This window comes from Oncorhynchus clarkii, chromosome 31 (assembly GCF_045791955.1).
Source record: "Oncorhynchus clarkii lewisi isolate Uvic-CL-2024 chromosome 31, UVic_Ocla_1.0, whole genome shotgun sequence".
Classification (NCBI taxonomy): Eukaryota; Metazoa; Chordata; class Actinopteri; order Salmoniformes; family Salmonidae; genus Oncorhynchus; species Oncorhynchus clarkii.
In genome coordinates, this window is record NC_092177.1 from 37,193,435 (window position 1) to 37,209,714 (window position 16,280).

General features: G+C 41.8%; 1 protein-coding gene across 1 annotated transcript in view; it reads right to left on the reverse strand.

The window, feature by feature from the left end:
• The window catches only part of LOC139391077 (neuronal membrane glycoprotein M6-a-like), a 36,562-nt gene extending 25,157 nt beyond the window's left edge, over positions 1–11,405 (reverse strand). Inside the window, exon 1 of the mRNA XM_071138581.1 lies at positions 11,014–11,405. Coding sequence (XP_070994682.1) covers positions 11,014–11,050 — 37 coding nt within the window. The 5' untranslated portion in view covers positions 11,051–11,405. The remainder of the gene's footprint in view (positions 1–11,013) is intronic.
• Between the last annotated feature and the right edge of the window lie 4,875 nt (positions 11,406–16,280).

The window sequence follows — 16,280 nt, forward strand, 5'->3', positions numbered from 1 at the left end:
TAGCTAAGTTAGCTTAGCAAAAAAATAAACGTCCTCTCACTGTCAACTGCGTTTATTTTCAGCATACTTAACATGTGTAAATATTTGTATGAACATAACAAGTTTCAAAAACTGAAACATAAACTGAACAAGTTCCACAGATACAGTATGTGACTAACAGAAATGGAATAATGAGTCCCTGAACAGCTGTCCGTCCTGTTTCCCTGTAGCGCTGTCTTAGGCGTCTCACAGTACGAACATTACAATGTATTGCCCTGACCACATCTGCAGTCGTCATGCCTCCTTGCAGCACGCCTTGGCACGTTCACACAGATGAACAGGGACTCTGGGCATCTTTCTTTTGGTGTTTTTCAGATTCAGTGGAAAGGCCTTTTTAGTGTCCTAAGTTTTCATAACTGTGACCTTAATTGCTTACCGTCTGTAAGCTGTTAGCGTCTTAACAACCCTTCCACAGGTGCATGTTCATTCATTCTTCATGGTTCATTGAACAAGCATGGGAAACAGTGTGTCAACCCTTTATAATGAAGATCTATGAAGTTATTTGGATTTTTACGCATTATCCTTGAAAGACAGGGTCCTGAAAAAGGGACGATTCCTGTTTAGCTGAGTTTATATTATGAATACAACTTTCATCTGCTGTCGACATCAGGATATGATTTGAGAGCAAGTTAACTCCAAAAGTGGTAGATTTGACTGTATGCAGTCCACCACAACATACCCAAGAATCTTCTGATTAGCAAGGGGTAGTCTGTGTTTAATTTCACTGTGTAATACAACCACAATTTGAGATCATTGAAGAGATTTTAGTAGTTTGAATGAGGAATTGGGTTTCAGAGGGAAATGTTGTCTGACGCTGCAACAGTAACCAAGGGGGGCGGGCTTAGAGAAGGATCAATTGTCTCCCGCACAAAAAGCCCCTCTTCAAAAATGTAAGCCTGTAATTTGGTCGTGACCCGTCTCTCCAGTCCAATCAACAGCAGGCGTCTCTCTCTAATACAAAGAAAAAGGACACCCCCCTCCCATGCCCCCTCCCCATTCCCACCTCTCTCCCATCTGTCTGCATCATGTCCGAAAGGCAAAAGGGGTACACAGACACACACACAAATGCACGTAGGCACACAAACGTGCACGCATGCACAAACCCTCATCCACCCATGACTCATATAAATGGTTGAGGTTACCATCATATAATGGTCACCTCTCATAAAACATTGATGATGCAAAGTTTGATGATGAAGAGGTGAGGGGGGGCCAGAGGGAGATCTTGAGAGAGAAGGAAAGAGAATACATAAGAGAAAGCAAATGAGTGTGGTTGGAGTGGCTTGTGGTGTACATAAGGTACATTTGCGCATTTATTGTTCACTAGATCTGGAAGCCTGGAGACTTACACTAAGCAGTGGGGGGTATGGTTGGATGTTTTAGTCTGTGAATGTCGGAAGAGTACGTGTCTTGACACTCGCTTTCCCGATACCGTTAGTTCGGCCTCTTCCCCTGCCTGGAGCATGTAGGTTTTCAGAGCTCTCCCTGTCCCTTATTACTCTGAGCATGTTTAATCAACCAGTATGGTTGCCATGTCAACCACGGTGCAAAATCTGTGAATAGACAAGGGTACTTCAGAGCTGTGACCCAGTTACTGTGTGTCAACAAATTCACTAGGACAATGGTGAATGAGACTCATTACACAGATAACCCTCTGGGGTGAAGTACAGTGCAGGCCCAGGTCAGATCTGAAAGCCCAGGCATTGGTTTTGAAAGGGACTGAATTAATCAAGCCCCCCAAATGATGTACATGCTTCTGTAATGTTTGGTGAAATATTTAACGATGCGAGCAGGTTTCGTGCAGTTGTCTCCAATGTGTGATTTTAAGTTCAGTCCCAAATCATTATATTTACCATTAAAATTACGTTTTTAGATGCACAATTCATATTTATATTAATATGATCACATCATATAAAGTCATATAACTTTCGATAAAAGATAAGACATTCCCGACCGAAAAGTTATTGAAATATGTTGTCAAGTTTTTTGAGCACATGCTGGACATTATTGTGAGAACAATGAGAAATCACTCAGACGTTGGCCAGTAGGGGAAAGTGGTGTAAGTTGAGCCGAAGTGGTCAGTTGAGCCACCCTTTATAGGAAACGATATACAAAATATATAATTTGGCCAAATATTAATGAAGAGGTAATAATTTCATTGAGTCAGTGAAGAAAGAAACCACATGGAAAAGTGGTAAGCAAGTTAGGTTTGAAAAACTGATTTTCACCAAGTCAAATACATTTATTGGGTTAGAGGTTTCATGAAGCTTGTATCTAAACCAAAGTAGCTAATTTAAAGATCTCTATAAGCTTCAATATGAGGTCCTAAACCAGACATGAAAGTGCATTCTTGTCACTGTGTGGGCTAATAGTCTAAATGTTTGCCTTGGGGTAAGTGGCATATGTTAAAAGTGTAAACAAAAAGTACAAAGTATTTGTTAGGTGAATGCAAAGATGGCGTAGCAGTCAGATGTCTTTGTCCTGTCGTGTCCCTTGTATATATCGTTTTACATATTTTTCTTTGCATATCTTTTAAAATATTTAGCTAAACCTCAACTTCTAAATACTCTCCTGCAACCCGCCTCACCCAATGTATCGTGGATTTGCTTTTTTTTCTAAAGTATTTATACTTTATATTTATATAGTATTTATAGCCCCCACCATTTCTCCTTTACCCAAATCCAGATAGCTGATGTTCTGAAAGAGCTGCAAAATCTGGAACCCTACAAATCAGCCGGGCTAGACAATCTGGACCCTCTCTTTCTAAAATGATCTGCCAAAATTGATGCAACCCCTATTACTAGCCTGTTCAACCTCTTTTTCGTATCGTCTGAGATTCCCAAAGATTAGAAAGCTGCAGCGGTCATCCCCCTCTTCAAAGGGGGTGACACTCTAGACCCAAACTGCTACAGACTTATATCTATCCTACCCTGTCTTTCTAAGGTCTTCGAAAGCCAAGTTAACAAACAGATTACTGACCATTTCGAATCCCACCATACCTTCTCCACTATGCAATCCGGGTTCAGAGCTGTTCATGGGTGCACCTCAGCCACGCTCAAGGTTCTAAATGACATCATAACCGCCATCGATAAGAGACATTACTGTGCAGCCGTATTCATCAACCTGGCCAAGGCTTTCGACTCTGTCAAACACAAAATTCTTATTGGCAGACTCGACAGCCTTGGTTTCTCAAATGATTGCCTCGCCTGGTTCACCAACTACGTCTCTGATAGAGTTCAGTGTGTCAAATCGGAGGGCCTGTTGTTCGGACCTCTGACAGTCTCTATGGGTGTGCCACAGGATTCAATTCTCAGGCCGACTCTCTTTTCTGTATACATCAATGATGTTGCTCTTGCTGCTGGTGATTCTCTGATCCACCTCTATGCAAACGACACCATTCTGTATACTTCTGGCCCCTCTTTGGACACTGTGTTAACTAACCTCCAGACGAGCTTCAATGCCAAACAACTCTCCTTCCGTGGTCTCCAATTGCTCTTAAACGCAAGCAAAACTAAATGCATGCTCTTCAATCGATCACTGCCCGCACCTGCTCGCCCGTCCAGCATCACTACTCTGGACGGCTCTGACTTAGAATACGTGGACAACTACAAATACCTGGGTGTCTGGTTAGACTGTAAATTCTCCTTCCAGACTCACATTAAGCATCTCCAATCCAAAATTAAATCTAGAATTAGCTTCCTATATCACAACAAAGCATCCTTCACTCATGCTGCCAAACATACCCTCGTAAAACTGACCATCCTACCGATCCTCGACTTCGGTGATGTCATCTATAAAATAGCCTCCAACACTCTACTTAACAAACTGGATGCAGTCTATCACAGTGCCATCCGTTTTGTCACCAAAGCCCCATACACTCCCCACCATTGCGACCTGTATGCTCTCGTTGGTTGGCCCTCGCTTCATACTCGTCGCCAAACCCACTGGCTACAGGTTATCTACAAGTCTCTGCTCGGTAAAGCCCCACCTTATTTCAGCTCACTGGTCACCATAGCAGCACCCATTCGTAGCACGCGCTCCAGCAGGTACATCTCACTGGTCACCCCTGAAGCTAATTCCTCCTTTGGTTGTATTTCCTTCCAGTTCTCTGCTGCCCATGACTGGAACGAATTGCAAAAATCTCTGAAGCTGGAGACTCACATCTCCCTCACTAGCTTTAACCACCAGCTGTCAGAGCAGCTCACAGATCACTGTACCTGTACATAGCCCATCTGTAAACAGCCCATCTATCTAACTACCTCATCCCCATACTGGTATTTATTTATTTATTTGTTTATTTTGCTCCTTTTACCCCAGTATCTCTACTTGCACATTAATCTTCTGCCGATCTACCATTCCAGTGTTTAATTGCTATATTGTAAGTACTTCGCCACCATGGCCTATTTATTTCCTTAACTTACCTCATTTGCACTCACTGTATATAGACTTTTTTTTTTCTTTTGTTCTACTGTATTATTGACTGTATGTTTTGTTTATTCCATGTGTAACTCTGTGTTGTTTTATGTGTCAAATTGCTACGTTTTATCTTGGCCAGGTCCCAGTTGCAAATGAGAACTTGTTCTCAACTAGCCTACCTGGTTAAATAAAGGTGAAGAAAAAAAAAGTGTTAAACATGTGTTGAAAAAATTAAAATGATTAAAATGATTGAAAGACAAAAAGTGATTGTGATTGTGTCGAATTGCACAACACCCTGAATGTCACGCCCTGACCATAGTTATCTTTGTTTTCTTTATTATTTTGGTTAGGTCAGGGTGTGACGAGGTTGGCATGTGTGTTTTTGTCCTGTCTAGGGTTTTTTGTATATCTATGGGGTTTTGGTATGTCTAAGTAAATGTAGATCCATGGTGGCCTGAATTGCTTCCCAATCATAGGCAGCTGTTTATCGTTGTCTCTGATTGGGGTTCCTATTTAGGTTGCCATTTTTCATGTTGGTTTTTGTGGGTTATTGTCTATGTGTAGTTGCTTGTCAGCACTCGTTATTATTAGCATCACGTTTGTTTAGTGTTCTTTGTAAATAAAGAAGAATGTATTCAAATCACGCTGCACCTTGGTCTCATCGTTATGACGAACGTGCGAATGAAATATATAGGACCAGTCAAAAGTTTGGTCAAACCTATTCATTCAAGGGTTTTTCTTTATTTCTTTAGTTCTCCTTTTTTTACATTGTAGAATAATAGTGAAGGCATCAAAACTATGAAATAATACACATTGAAAATATATTTTATATTTAAGATTCTTCAAAGTAGCCACCCTTTGCCTTGACAGCTTTGCACACTCTTGGCATTCTCTCAACCAGCTTCATGACTATCAAGCGCTATGATGAAACTGGCTCTCCAGAGGATGGCAACAGGACTGGATGACCCAGAGTATGTCTGCTGCAGAGGATAAGTTCATTAGAGTTACCAGCCTCAGAAATTGCAGCCCAAATAAATGCTTCACAGAGGTCAAGTAACAGACACCTCTCAACATCAACTGTTCAGAGGAGACTGCGTGAATCAAGCCTCCATGGTCGAATTGCAGCAAAGAAACCACTACTAAAAGACACCAATAAGAAAAAGAAACTTGTTTGGGCTAAGCAAAACAAGCAAATGACATTAGACTATGGAAATCTGTCCTTTGGTGTGATATGTCCAAATGTGAGATTTTTGGTTCTAACCGCCGTGTCTTTGTGAGATCCAGAGTAGCATTCTGCAGCGATACGCCATCCCATCTGGTTTGCGTTTAGTGGGACTATCATTTGTTTTTCAATAGGACATTGACCCAACATACCTCCAGGCTGTGTAAGAGCTATTTGACCAAGAAGGAGGGTGATGGAGTGCTGCATCAGATGACCTGGCCTCTACAATCACCCAACCTCAACCCAATTGAGATGGTTTTGGAATATTTGGACCGCAGAGTGAAGGAAAAGCAGCCAACAAGTGCTCAGCATATGTATGAACTCCTTCAAGACGGTTGGAAAAGCATTCCAGGTGAAGCTGGTTGAGAGAATTCCAAGAGTGTGCAAAGCTGTCATCAAGGCAAAGGGCTTTGAAGAATCTCAAATGTAAAATATATTTTGATATGTTTAACATTTTTTTGGGTTACTACATGATTCCATGTGTGCTATTTCATTACTCTACAATGTGGAAAATAGTAAAAGTAAAGAAAAGCCCTTGAATGAGGTGTGTCCAACCTTTTGACCGGTACAGTGTGTAGATATCTTTGTTCGAAAGTGTTTCATATTTCCCTTGGCGGAGTGATGCTGATTATAAAAGATCAACTTACCCGACTCAACTTACCCAACTCTCACCTAATAACTGTGACAGAAGTTTGGGGAACATTTGGGAACAATTGGTGGAATTCCCTTGACCTCCATAGGGTGGAGGGATGCAGCTGGAGTCCAAAACAATGGAAGTGGAAGAGCAGGTCAGCTGGCAGTGGAGAAAGCCAGAATTCACTGTGTGAGAAGATTAACTCCATGGATAATCAGTTCAAGATTTTGGGAGAGGGAAAACCATGTATCAAACCATGAAAAGTCACAGCCCAAGTTAGAGGGGCTCAAAATGTGCAACGCTGCATCTTACACAAATGTCCAGTTTATAGGGGATAATGGAGCATATGATGTGTGATAATGGTTCCGGACCACACATTTCATTGGTTTAAATGTAATATACTACTGCAATACAATACCTGAATTGTATAGCTTTCCTAGTTCAATTAATGTTTTAGGATAGATCTGATAGGTTCCAAGAATTTATATTTGCTGTGGAATTTTCCCTCTATTGAGCCTTGACTCCTGAGCACATTATCACACATTGGCGATATAACTTGATCAAATGAGTTGAACGGAAGGAGAACTAATTCCTTCGCTTGGCTCAGGTAGTCTTAACAGGTGGGCCTTACTACATTTTCCCTGTGTTGGAGCTGGAGCAGTCACAGCAGTATGTCATTACAAATGCTACCTAAAGTGGAATTGATTCCTCCGTATCAAGCTAGGACAGATGATCATGACTTAATTTTATGTTTTGACATGACAAATTCATTTGATTAAGCCATTTTATTTGGGGGAATAAGGATTGTCCGCTGTTGTTGTTGGTGACTTGTGGCACGCGGCATGAAGCGCTACATTTGGCTAAAAGATGAAGAGAGCAGCTGGTGCATCTGACTCACAATCTGAGATTTGCAGTCTGAGGAGGAGGTTCAAGGACCATAGAGAACCCATAATACAATATTTTCCAATATTTGGTCATTTTCTTGAACCCTAAAATTATTGTAAGGCCCAATCTATAACTCTGTAATTTACATTATTATTAAGAAGTACCCCTCTTCCATTAGAAAGCTAAACTAAATCTGTAATATCAGTAGCAATATAACAGAAGATCAACACTAAGATGATCAATACCTGTCACATGACAATTGAAAGTCTCTTAAAATAGACCTTGTAACCCTTTGTTAATGGTAATAAAAAGAAAGAATGTGATGCAAACTATTTGTGGGTGTTTATTGTTATTTTGAGGATTTACAAAGTAGCACTGAGGGGCATAAAAAATATGCTCTTTTACAATGCATGTACAGTTACGTTGTGTCTGAAAACCATTAGATGTTGTGTTACGTACAGTAGGTGCATTTGCTCTTCTCTCATGTTAGCCCCCTGGCTAGTCCATGGTGCCCCTAATGCCAGGAAAGGGCTACAGATGACCTATAGAGCTCTGGTCCACATATAACAGGTGACCTCATAGAAGGTGACAGGGAGACAGTTGGTGGAGGAATGACCCCAGAGAAAGTGCACTTACAACTGATTGTCCTCTTAAATACATCATGGACTCTCAGGGTCAGGGTTCTCTGAGGTGGGGGGTCAGATTGTGACCAGACACCCCAAAATGATAGGTTAGGTTACATAGACTGTTATATAAAAGCATAACTGTTTAATTACGTTTCTTCCTAAGAGGTTGCTCAGATTTCTGGTTACATCACAGAGAGCACATAACAACACTGCATATATAAGTGGGGGGGAAAGCATGGTAAAAGCTAGGTGGCATGACTAGTGAAAGAACGACTTCAGTTCAGACTAAAATCAATGCTACAGTAGCAGTGTTCCCATTCATTGTTTTCAACAATGTAAAATAATCTCCACAACTCCAAAGAACAGAAATTAATTTGTCATCTAAGAAAACACAAAAAAACATTAAATATAGGCATCATGAAGCCATTTGAGAGGCCCTCAATGCAGGGACTCCAAGTCATTAATTGTCCTTCCTCCCAGGAGGGTTTTAAATCTCCGCTGTCATGTGCTCTTAAGCCAGTCTTTCAGAACAGCAAGGTGACCATGCTGTTCTTTTCATGTAGCACCAACTTAGTACAATTTGCAGTGGTCATGTGAATAATTGTCTCATCCAAGTGACAAGAGACTTAGAACCCGTTAATATAAGAGTAAGGCCCAATCTTCACTTTATGAGGGGTTGTAGTTTTATAGGTAGTTTATAGATCATTATTAGATAATATGTAGTCTATTAATCATTATTACATAGGTATAACTCATTGTTGTTTTGGTGCTTGCCAAATAATAGGTTTATTTATGGCTGCACTGTGGATTATGACTGCTATTTTTTTTTAAGTATAACATAAAACACATAACCTCACTGTGAGGGTAATACTGTGGGACCATACCACAATCCCCCTCAATATGGCTACTGTGTATAGTCAAATGTATTTTCCTTGTGTCAGTACTTTAAATGTCATGACAGTTTTGGGGCAATTTTCTGTTTGTTTGAGGTTGTTGCTTTTTCTGTTTGGGGGGGGGGGGGGGGGGATTAGGTTTGCATGGTGGAACCAAACTGCAATTATTAAACGAGAACCAGAATTCCATTATTTTCTAGTGGGCAAGACACACTGCATATACTGTACTGTAGCAGCATGTAGGCCAGCCTATTACATTGGCACTTGCATTATTCATGCATTCGGACCTCATAATTGCAAACAGGAGCATCAAATAATCTTGTTTCAAGCACAAGACATCTAGCTAAGTGTCCCTAGATGAAGTTCTAGCATGTGTATCAGTGTTGCTTCCGTCCCTCTCTTTACCCGAACCTGGGCTCGAACCAGGGCCCTTCTGAACACATCAACAACCGCCACCCACGAAGCTCCATTACGTATCGCTGCACACAAAAGCAAGGGAAACAACTACTTCAAGGTCTCAGAGCGAGTGACATCACCGGTTGAACACTACTAGCACATACCGCTAACTAGCTAGGCATTTCACACCGGTTACACCTGGTCCCGGACCTGTTTGTGATGTATATCCAACTCCTATGACCATTGTCATGGTTTAGCATGACGTAAGGCCAGAGGCGTTGGATATACAGCACAAACAGGTCTGGGACCAGGTTACTGAAGTTCATCAGTCAGTGTGTTGATTCAGTGAGGAAGCAGGAAAGAAGAACGTTAAATGTGGAGCAGCACTCAGCCAAACTGCTTTAGTGCCATGTTTTATGTATAACTTTCCAGATTTGATGAAGAAGATACGTGTCAGTTAGCCACATTTGGGCCAGTGGGGCCGCAGCACCAGTAGTGGAGAGCGTGATTGGCTAAGTAATTATATGTGGACTAACAAGCTGGTTTCTTCAGCCAAATGAATGGACGTGGTGTACTACAGACACGCATGACTGATAGGTATTTAATCAACACTGCTATCATGATGTTTCCGGTAGTCATCCCACAGGTTGGAGACATCATAATCTTATAGAGTCATGAACCATACTGTGAAAATAGAATTCCTGAGCCAATGTCATTTTGCAGCCACTAATGGTATTAACACCTTACCAGACAATAAAGGTATGTCACTTTGCAATAAGTATTTCTAGGTAAACTAGCATCCATGACATTCACACACACACAAACACACTCATATGCACACAGACACTGAGTAAACTGATTGGCCCAGGGTACCAAAATGTCATCTGCAGGAACAGAACAGAGAGCAGAGAGTAGCTGCAGGGATGACTAGACTTGGCCAGTGCCATGGTAACTGTTTCAGCTCTCACTCATGCCTGTGAAGCACTCACTGGTTTTCAGGGATGAGAGGAAGCAGGATGGGAGGGACGGGGAGGTGGGAAGAAAAGAAGCACAGACGTATGAAGCCCTGTCACGTGCACAGAACTTGGGATGGAGGGAAAAAAGGAAGGAAGGAGGAGTGAAGGGGGGAGACACACCTCAGAGAATGATAGCATCCTTTTTTCATACAGGGAGCAATTGTATTAATATGGAGGAATGCAAATTCAAACTAATGCCAGTGCCTGGTAATCATAAATGGATTTATACAGTACACAGCTATTTACCCCTCAAGCATACACTTAAACACTGGTGGATGGGAGGGGGTGGGTTTGCATTTTAAATAGCAACCCCTCTGCACAAAGCGAACAACACACCCTGCATGCACATGAACAAGAGAGAAATTCTGACATGCATCAAATCCAGATGCTTTTATAATTTTTTGGGGGTGGGGGGTTGTTAAAATAATAAAATAGCTTTGATTTAAATACAATAGCTGGACATGTGGATGGCCTGGATACAATGGTTTTATTAGTGAAAGGAGCTGGCTCGAGGTCTCTTGTCTTCAATGTTCCCCTGAGCCATCTCGACAGGCATGCGAGAGCCTTACCGAGACGCCTGTGAACAAAGACAATTCTCCCTGTGCTTTCACAGTCAACGCTCAGAGAAGCAGTTCACACCACTCTCTGACTGACTCGACAGCAGACAACACACACACACACAAACACACTCAGACACTCAGTGGACAAAGGAACAACCAAAACAGATGCTCTTTTATACCCAGAGTATTAACCAACTATTTACCCAATCCTTTCTGAATAAATAGTCCACTGACAGACAGACAAAGAAATTAGGGGAAGATTTTACTCTAAGGAAATCTCAATCCATCCACTTAAATGTAAAAAAATACTCTTTCTCTTTCCTTACCTTTCTGAGTCTGACCGTCATCCAAATCTTCTTCCATCTTGGCTATTCTAGATGTAGAGCAACTAGAGATGTGACAGAAGCTCCTTGGTTTGCAGGTTCAAAACCCTGTTTCTTTGTGTCAAAGATAGTCCACAGAGCTCTCCTTCTCTCTCTCTCCCTCTCGGTCTCTCACTCTCCCTCTCGGTCTCTCACTCTCCCTCTCGGTCTCTCACTCTCCCTCGGTCTCTCACTCTCCCTCTCGGTCTCTCACTCTCCCTCTCGGTCTCTCTAGGTTCTGTGTTAAGACCGCTTGTCAACAGTGATTTCATTCAAGTGGTCGTGCCGCAAAAGAGATCATTGTATCTTCACAGCGCTGTCCATTGCGAGCAGCTCTGGCAAGTGCTGGAAAACCTGTTTTCTACAGTAGAGAAAAGGGGGGGGTCTCAGTAGGCAGTATGTTTGCAGGAGGGCGGGCTAGCAAGCGCAGGTGCCCAGAAAGCAGAAAGAGGCAATGGGAGAAACACAGTCTCAACAATGAAAACTGACCCGAGCAGGCGGAGGAGTTGCTTCGTTTGGTTGAACGTGTCCTTCGCTATCAAATAATGTTTTAAAACATGTTTTTATTCAGGGTCCCTAATTTTCCACCTGTAGGCTGCCATTGCAGTACTCCATTGAAAAACCGGTTCACTTTAAACACAAAAATATCTGGGAAATGATGGTCATACAACAAAGAATAAAACTATATTTAATATAGAATATCAGTTTAGTTGTTTACCTTAGGATGTGCACTAACCACAGTGATAAAATAATTGAATCCCAAAATTAGCCTGCGGCATACACTCATAGAAAACAGGTGCCAAGAAGAACCAAAAAGGGTTCTTCTGCTTGTCTCCATAAATATATACAGTGCCTTTCAGAAAGTTTTCACACCCCTTGACTCACATGTTGTGATTTTGTGTCACTGGTCTACACACAATACCCCATAATGTCAAAGTGGAATTATGTGTTTAGATTTTTTTTTACAAATTAATAAAAAATAAAAAGCTGAAATGTCTTGTGTCAATAAGTATTTAACCCCTTTGTTATGGCAAGCCTAAATCAATTCAGGAGTAAAAATGTGCTTAACAAGTCATGGACTCACTGTGTGCAAACAATAACACGATTTTTGAATGACTCCCTCATCTCTGTACCCCACACATACAATTATCTGTAAAGTCCTTCAGTCAAGCAGTGAATTTCAAACACAGATTCAACCACAAAGACCAGTGAGGTTTTCCAATGCCTCGCCAAGAAGTGCACCTATTGGTAGCAGACATTGAATATCCCTTTAAGCATTGTGAAGTTATTACTTACACTTTGGATGTGTATCAATATATCCAGTCACCACAATGATCCAGACATCCTTCCTAACTCAGTTGCCGGAGAGGAAGGCACTCGCTCAGGGATTTCCCTATGAGGCCAATAATGACTTTAAAACAGTTATATAGTTTAATGGCTTTGGTAGGAGAAAACTGAGGATGGATCAACATCATTGTAGTTACTCCACAACACTAAATGAGAGCGCGAAAAGAAGGAAGCGTGTTTACAGAATAATTTTTTGGGGAAAACATGCATTCTGTTTGTAATAAGGCACTGAAGTAAAACTGCAACAAAAACCAAATGTGGCATAGAAATACACTTTATGTCCTGAATTAAAAGCATTATGTTTGGAGCAAATCCAATGCAACACATCACTGAGTACCACTATTTTCAAGCATGGTGGTGGCTGCATCATGTTATGGGTATGCCTGTGATCGGCAAGGACTAGGGAGTTTTTTTTAGGATAAAAAGAAACAGAATAAAGCTAAGGCACAGGCAAAATCCTAGAGGAAAACCTGGTTCAGGCTGCTTCCCAAAAGGCACTGGGAGATTAATTCACCTTTAAGCAGGGCAATAATCTAAAACACAAGGCCAAATATACAATGGAGTTGCTAACCAATATTACATTGAATGTTCCTGAGTGGCCTAGTTACAGTTTTGACTTAAATCGGCTTGAAAATATATGATAAGACTTGAACATGGCTGTTTAGCAATGATCAACAACCACGTTGACAGAGCTATAATAATGTTTTAAAGATTAATGTGCAATATTGCACAATCCAGGTGTGCAAAGATCTTCGAGACTTATCCAGAAAGACTCACAGCTGTAATCACTGCCAAAGGTTATTCTAACTTGTATTGACTCAAATAAATACATTGAAAAACCCTTCTTGCCTTCCAAAGAATCCATCTTGCCTTCCATATAATCATCACATAACCCTTTCTTACAAAAACAGTTCTTAGGATGAAATCATTTCAAGTCACAAACCCTTCCCACATGAAAAAATTATACAGTATACTATGGTATTCACTGTAGTGAATGAAGTCCTCAAAAATACTACAGTGAAAACGGTAGTATTTACTGTTGTATACTGTAGTATTTATAGATAACTAAATACTGGATTGGATTGATGGGTGGATTGATGGATGGATGTATGGTAGACACTGGATGTATGGTAGACACTGGATGGATGGTAGACACTGAAAGTCCCCCAAGAAATGGTTGATGCTTTTAAGTCAGGGAATATGTCAGTATCAGACAGGAAGGGAATTACGTATTGTGTTATTGTATCATGTTATATAAGACAACCCTGAAGGGGTGTAATGACGCAGCATGCATTAATGTTGCTAAGTGTGTCTGAAGTGATTTCAAAGAATCACATGCCAAGCATTATTTATGTAACATACATTATATCTTAGGTGAAACTGTAAATCTGTGTGAAGATGATTCTTATCACTAGGGTGATAACAGATAGATTACCTCAATGTCTCACCTGATATCAGTTTACCATACATTTGAAGTGGTCCCTGATGATCTTCTTGGCCTTCCTGCGTAGGTGTCCTGGAGGGCATGCAGTGTGCACCCAATGGTGCATTCGGCTGACCGTACCACCCTCTGTAGCGCCTTGCGGTCAGCAGTGCAGGTCAGTATACCCCCGATGGCGCTCCTGTAGAACACTGTGACAGCCCTCGGGGACAGGCTGAATTTTTTTAGCCTCTTGAGTTTGAAGAGACGCTGTCGTGGCTTCCTCACCATGGTGTCCATGTGGTTTGACTGTTTCAGCTCCTGAGAGAGGTGTACACCAAGGAACTTAACATTTTTTACTTTCTCCATGGCGGACCCATTGATGAGGATGGGGGCATGACCAGCCTGGTTCCTCCTGAAGTTCACAATCAGCTCCTTTGTTTTGCTGATGTTGAGGGAGAGGTTGTTTACCTGGCACCAATCCACCAGAGTGCCTACCTCCTCCCAGTAGGCCACCTCATCATTGTTGGTAATCAGGCCTACTACTGTCATGTCAGCAGCGAACTTGATGATGGAGTTGGACCTGTGACAGGCCACGAAGTCATACAGTAGGTATACAGGGGGTACAGGAGGGGATTGAGGATGCACCCTTGGAGAGCCCCCGTGTTGAGGATCAGTATGCAGGAGGTAATGTTGCCTACCTTCACCACCTGGTGGTAGCCCGTCAGGAAGTCCAGGACCCAGTTGCATAGGGAGGAGTTTAGTCCCAGGGCCTTGAGCTTTGTGATGAGCTTGGAGGGAACTATGGTATTGAAGGCCGAGCTGCAGTCGATGAATAGCATCCTCACATATGCATTAATTTTGTCCAGTTTGGTATGGGCAGCGGGCAGTGTAATAGCGATTGCATCATCTGTGGATCTGTCGGGGCGGTAGGCGAATTGGAAAGGGTTGACTGTGTTGGGGAGGGAGGAGGTGATGTGTTCTTTGACTAGCCTAGCAAAGCACTTCTTAATGATGGAAGTGAGAGCTATGGGTTGGCAGTCATTCAGTTCAGTTACTTTCCCTTTCTTGGGCACGGGGATGAAGCAGGTGGGAGTAACTGCCTGAGCTAGAGAGAGATTGAAAATGTCTGAAAACACAACAGCTAGCAGGTCTGCACATGCTCTGAGAGCGCGGCTAGGGATGTCGTCTTGTTTGAACGACTTACATACGTCCTCCGTGGAGAACATAGCTCAGAGTAGTTATGCTCAAAGCGAGAGAAAACTGTGTTTAGCTCATCCAGTAGAGCGGCGTTGGTGTCCGCGAAGTGACTGGCTTTCTTTTTTTACCCGTGATCCTTAAAAGACCCTGTCACATATGCCTCTTGTCCAACCAGCTGAATTGCTCCTCCACTTTGTCCCTATACTTGTAATTCGCCATCTTGATCCATCTGCGTAGGTCGTATTTGTACTGTTTAACCATACAATTGTCCCCGGTCACAATCTCTCTGTTTCAATTCCCGACAAGGTTGCCATCAATCCACGGTTGTTGATTCTTGTAAGTGTTGAAAGACACCATCTGTATAACATCATCTATGCATTTTTTAAAATAACTTGGTGACTGAGTCGGTGTATTCGTTGATGTTATCCCCAGAGGCGACCCAGAATATATTCGAGTCCACGGGATCAAAACAGACTTGACCAATAGAACTCTTCAGTTTTTGTTTGTTGGCGGGGAGGAGCAAAATGGAGTCATGGTCAGATTTTCCGAAAGGAGGAAAGGAGAGGGCTGGTAATGTTCTGGTAATTATTTGAGCTGGCTAGCTACAGATGTAGAATTATAATTTGAGTTTGCTACAGCAGAAAAATAACCCTGCTGCAAAAGGAAATGTGAATTATTATGTGGAATATAATTAATTGACATTTTTGCAGGGGTTGATACATTTTCACAGACTATTCTCTCCGCTACTGCATGGCAAGCGGTACCGATGCAGCAAGTTGGGAACCAACAGAACCCTGAACAGCTTCTACCGCCAAGCCTTGAGACTACTAAATAGTTAACCAAATAGCTATCTGCATTGCCCATCTTTGCACTAGCTCTTTTGACTCACATACGCTGCTGCTACTGTTTATTATCTATCCTGTTACCTCGTCAATTTACCCCTAACTACAGTTCATTCAGAAAGTATTCTCAACACTTGACTTTTCCCACATTTTATTGTGTTACAAAGTGGGATCACAATTGACTTTGTCATTTTATGTCAACCATCAACACAAAATACTCTTTTAATGTCAAAGTCTGAAAATAATCCACAATATGTAAAGAAATTTGTGAAAAAATTCAACACTGAAAAATTCAACACTGAAATATCAAACCCCTTAGTAAATGCACCTTTGGCAGCGATTGCAGCTGTGAGTCTTTCTGGGTAAGTCTCATACAGGTTTCAACACCTGGATTGTGCATCGTTCTGTTCAAAATTATTCAA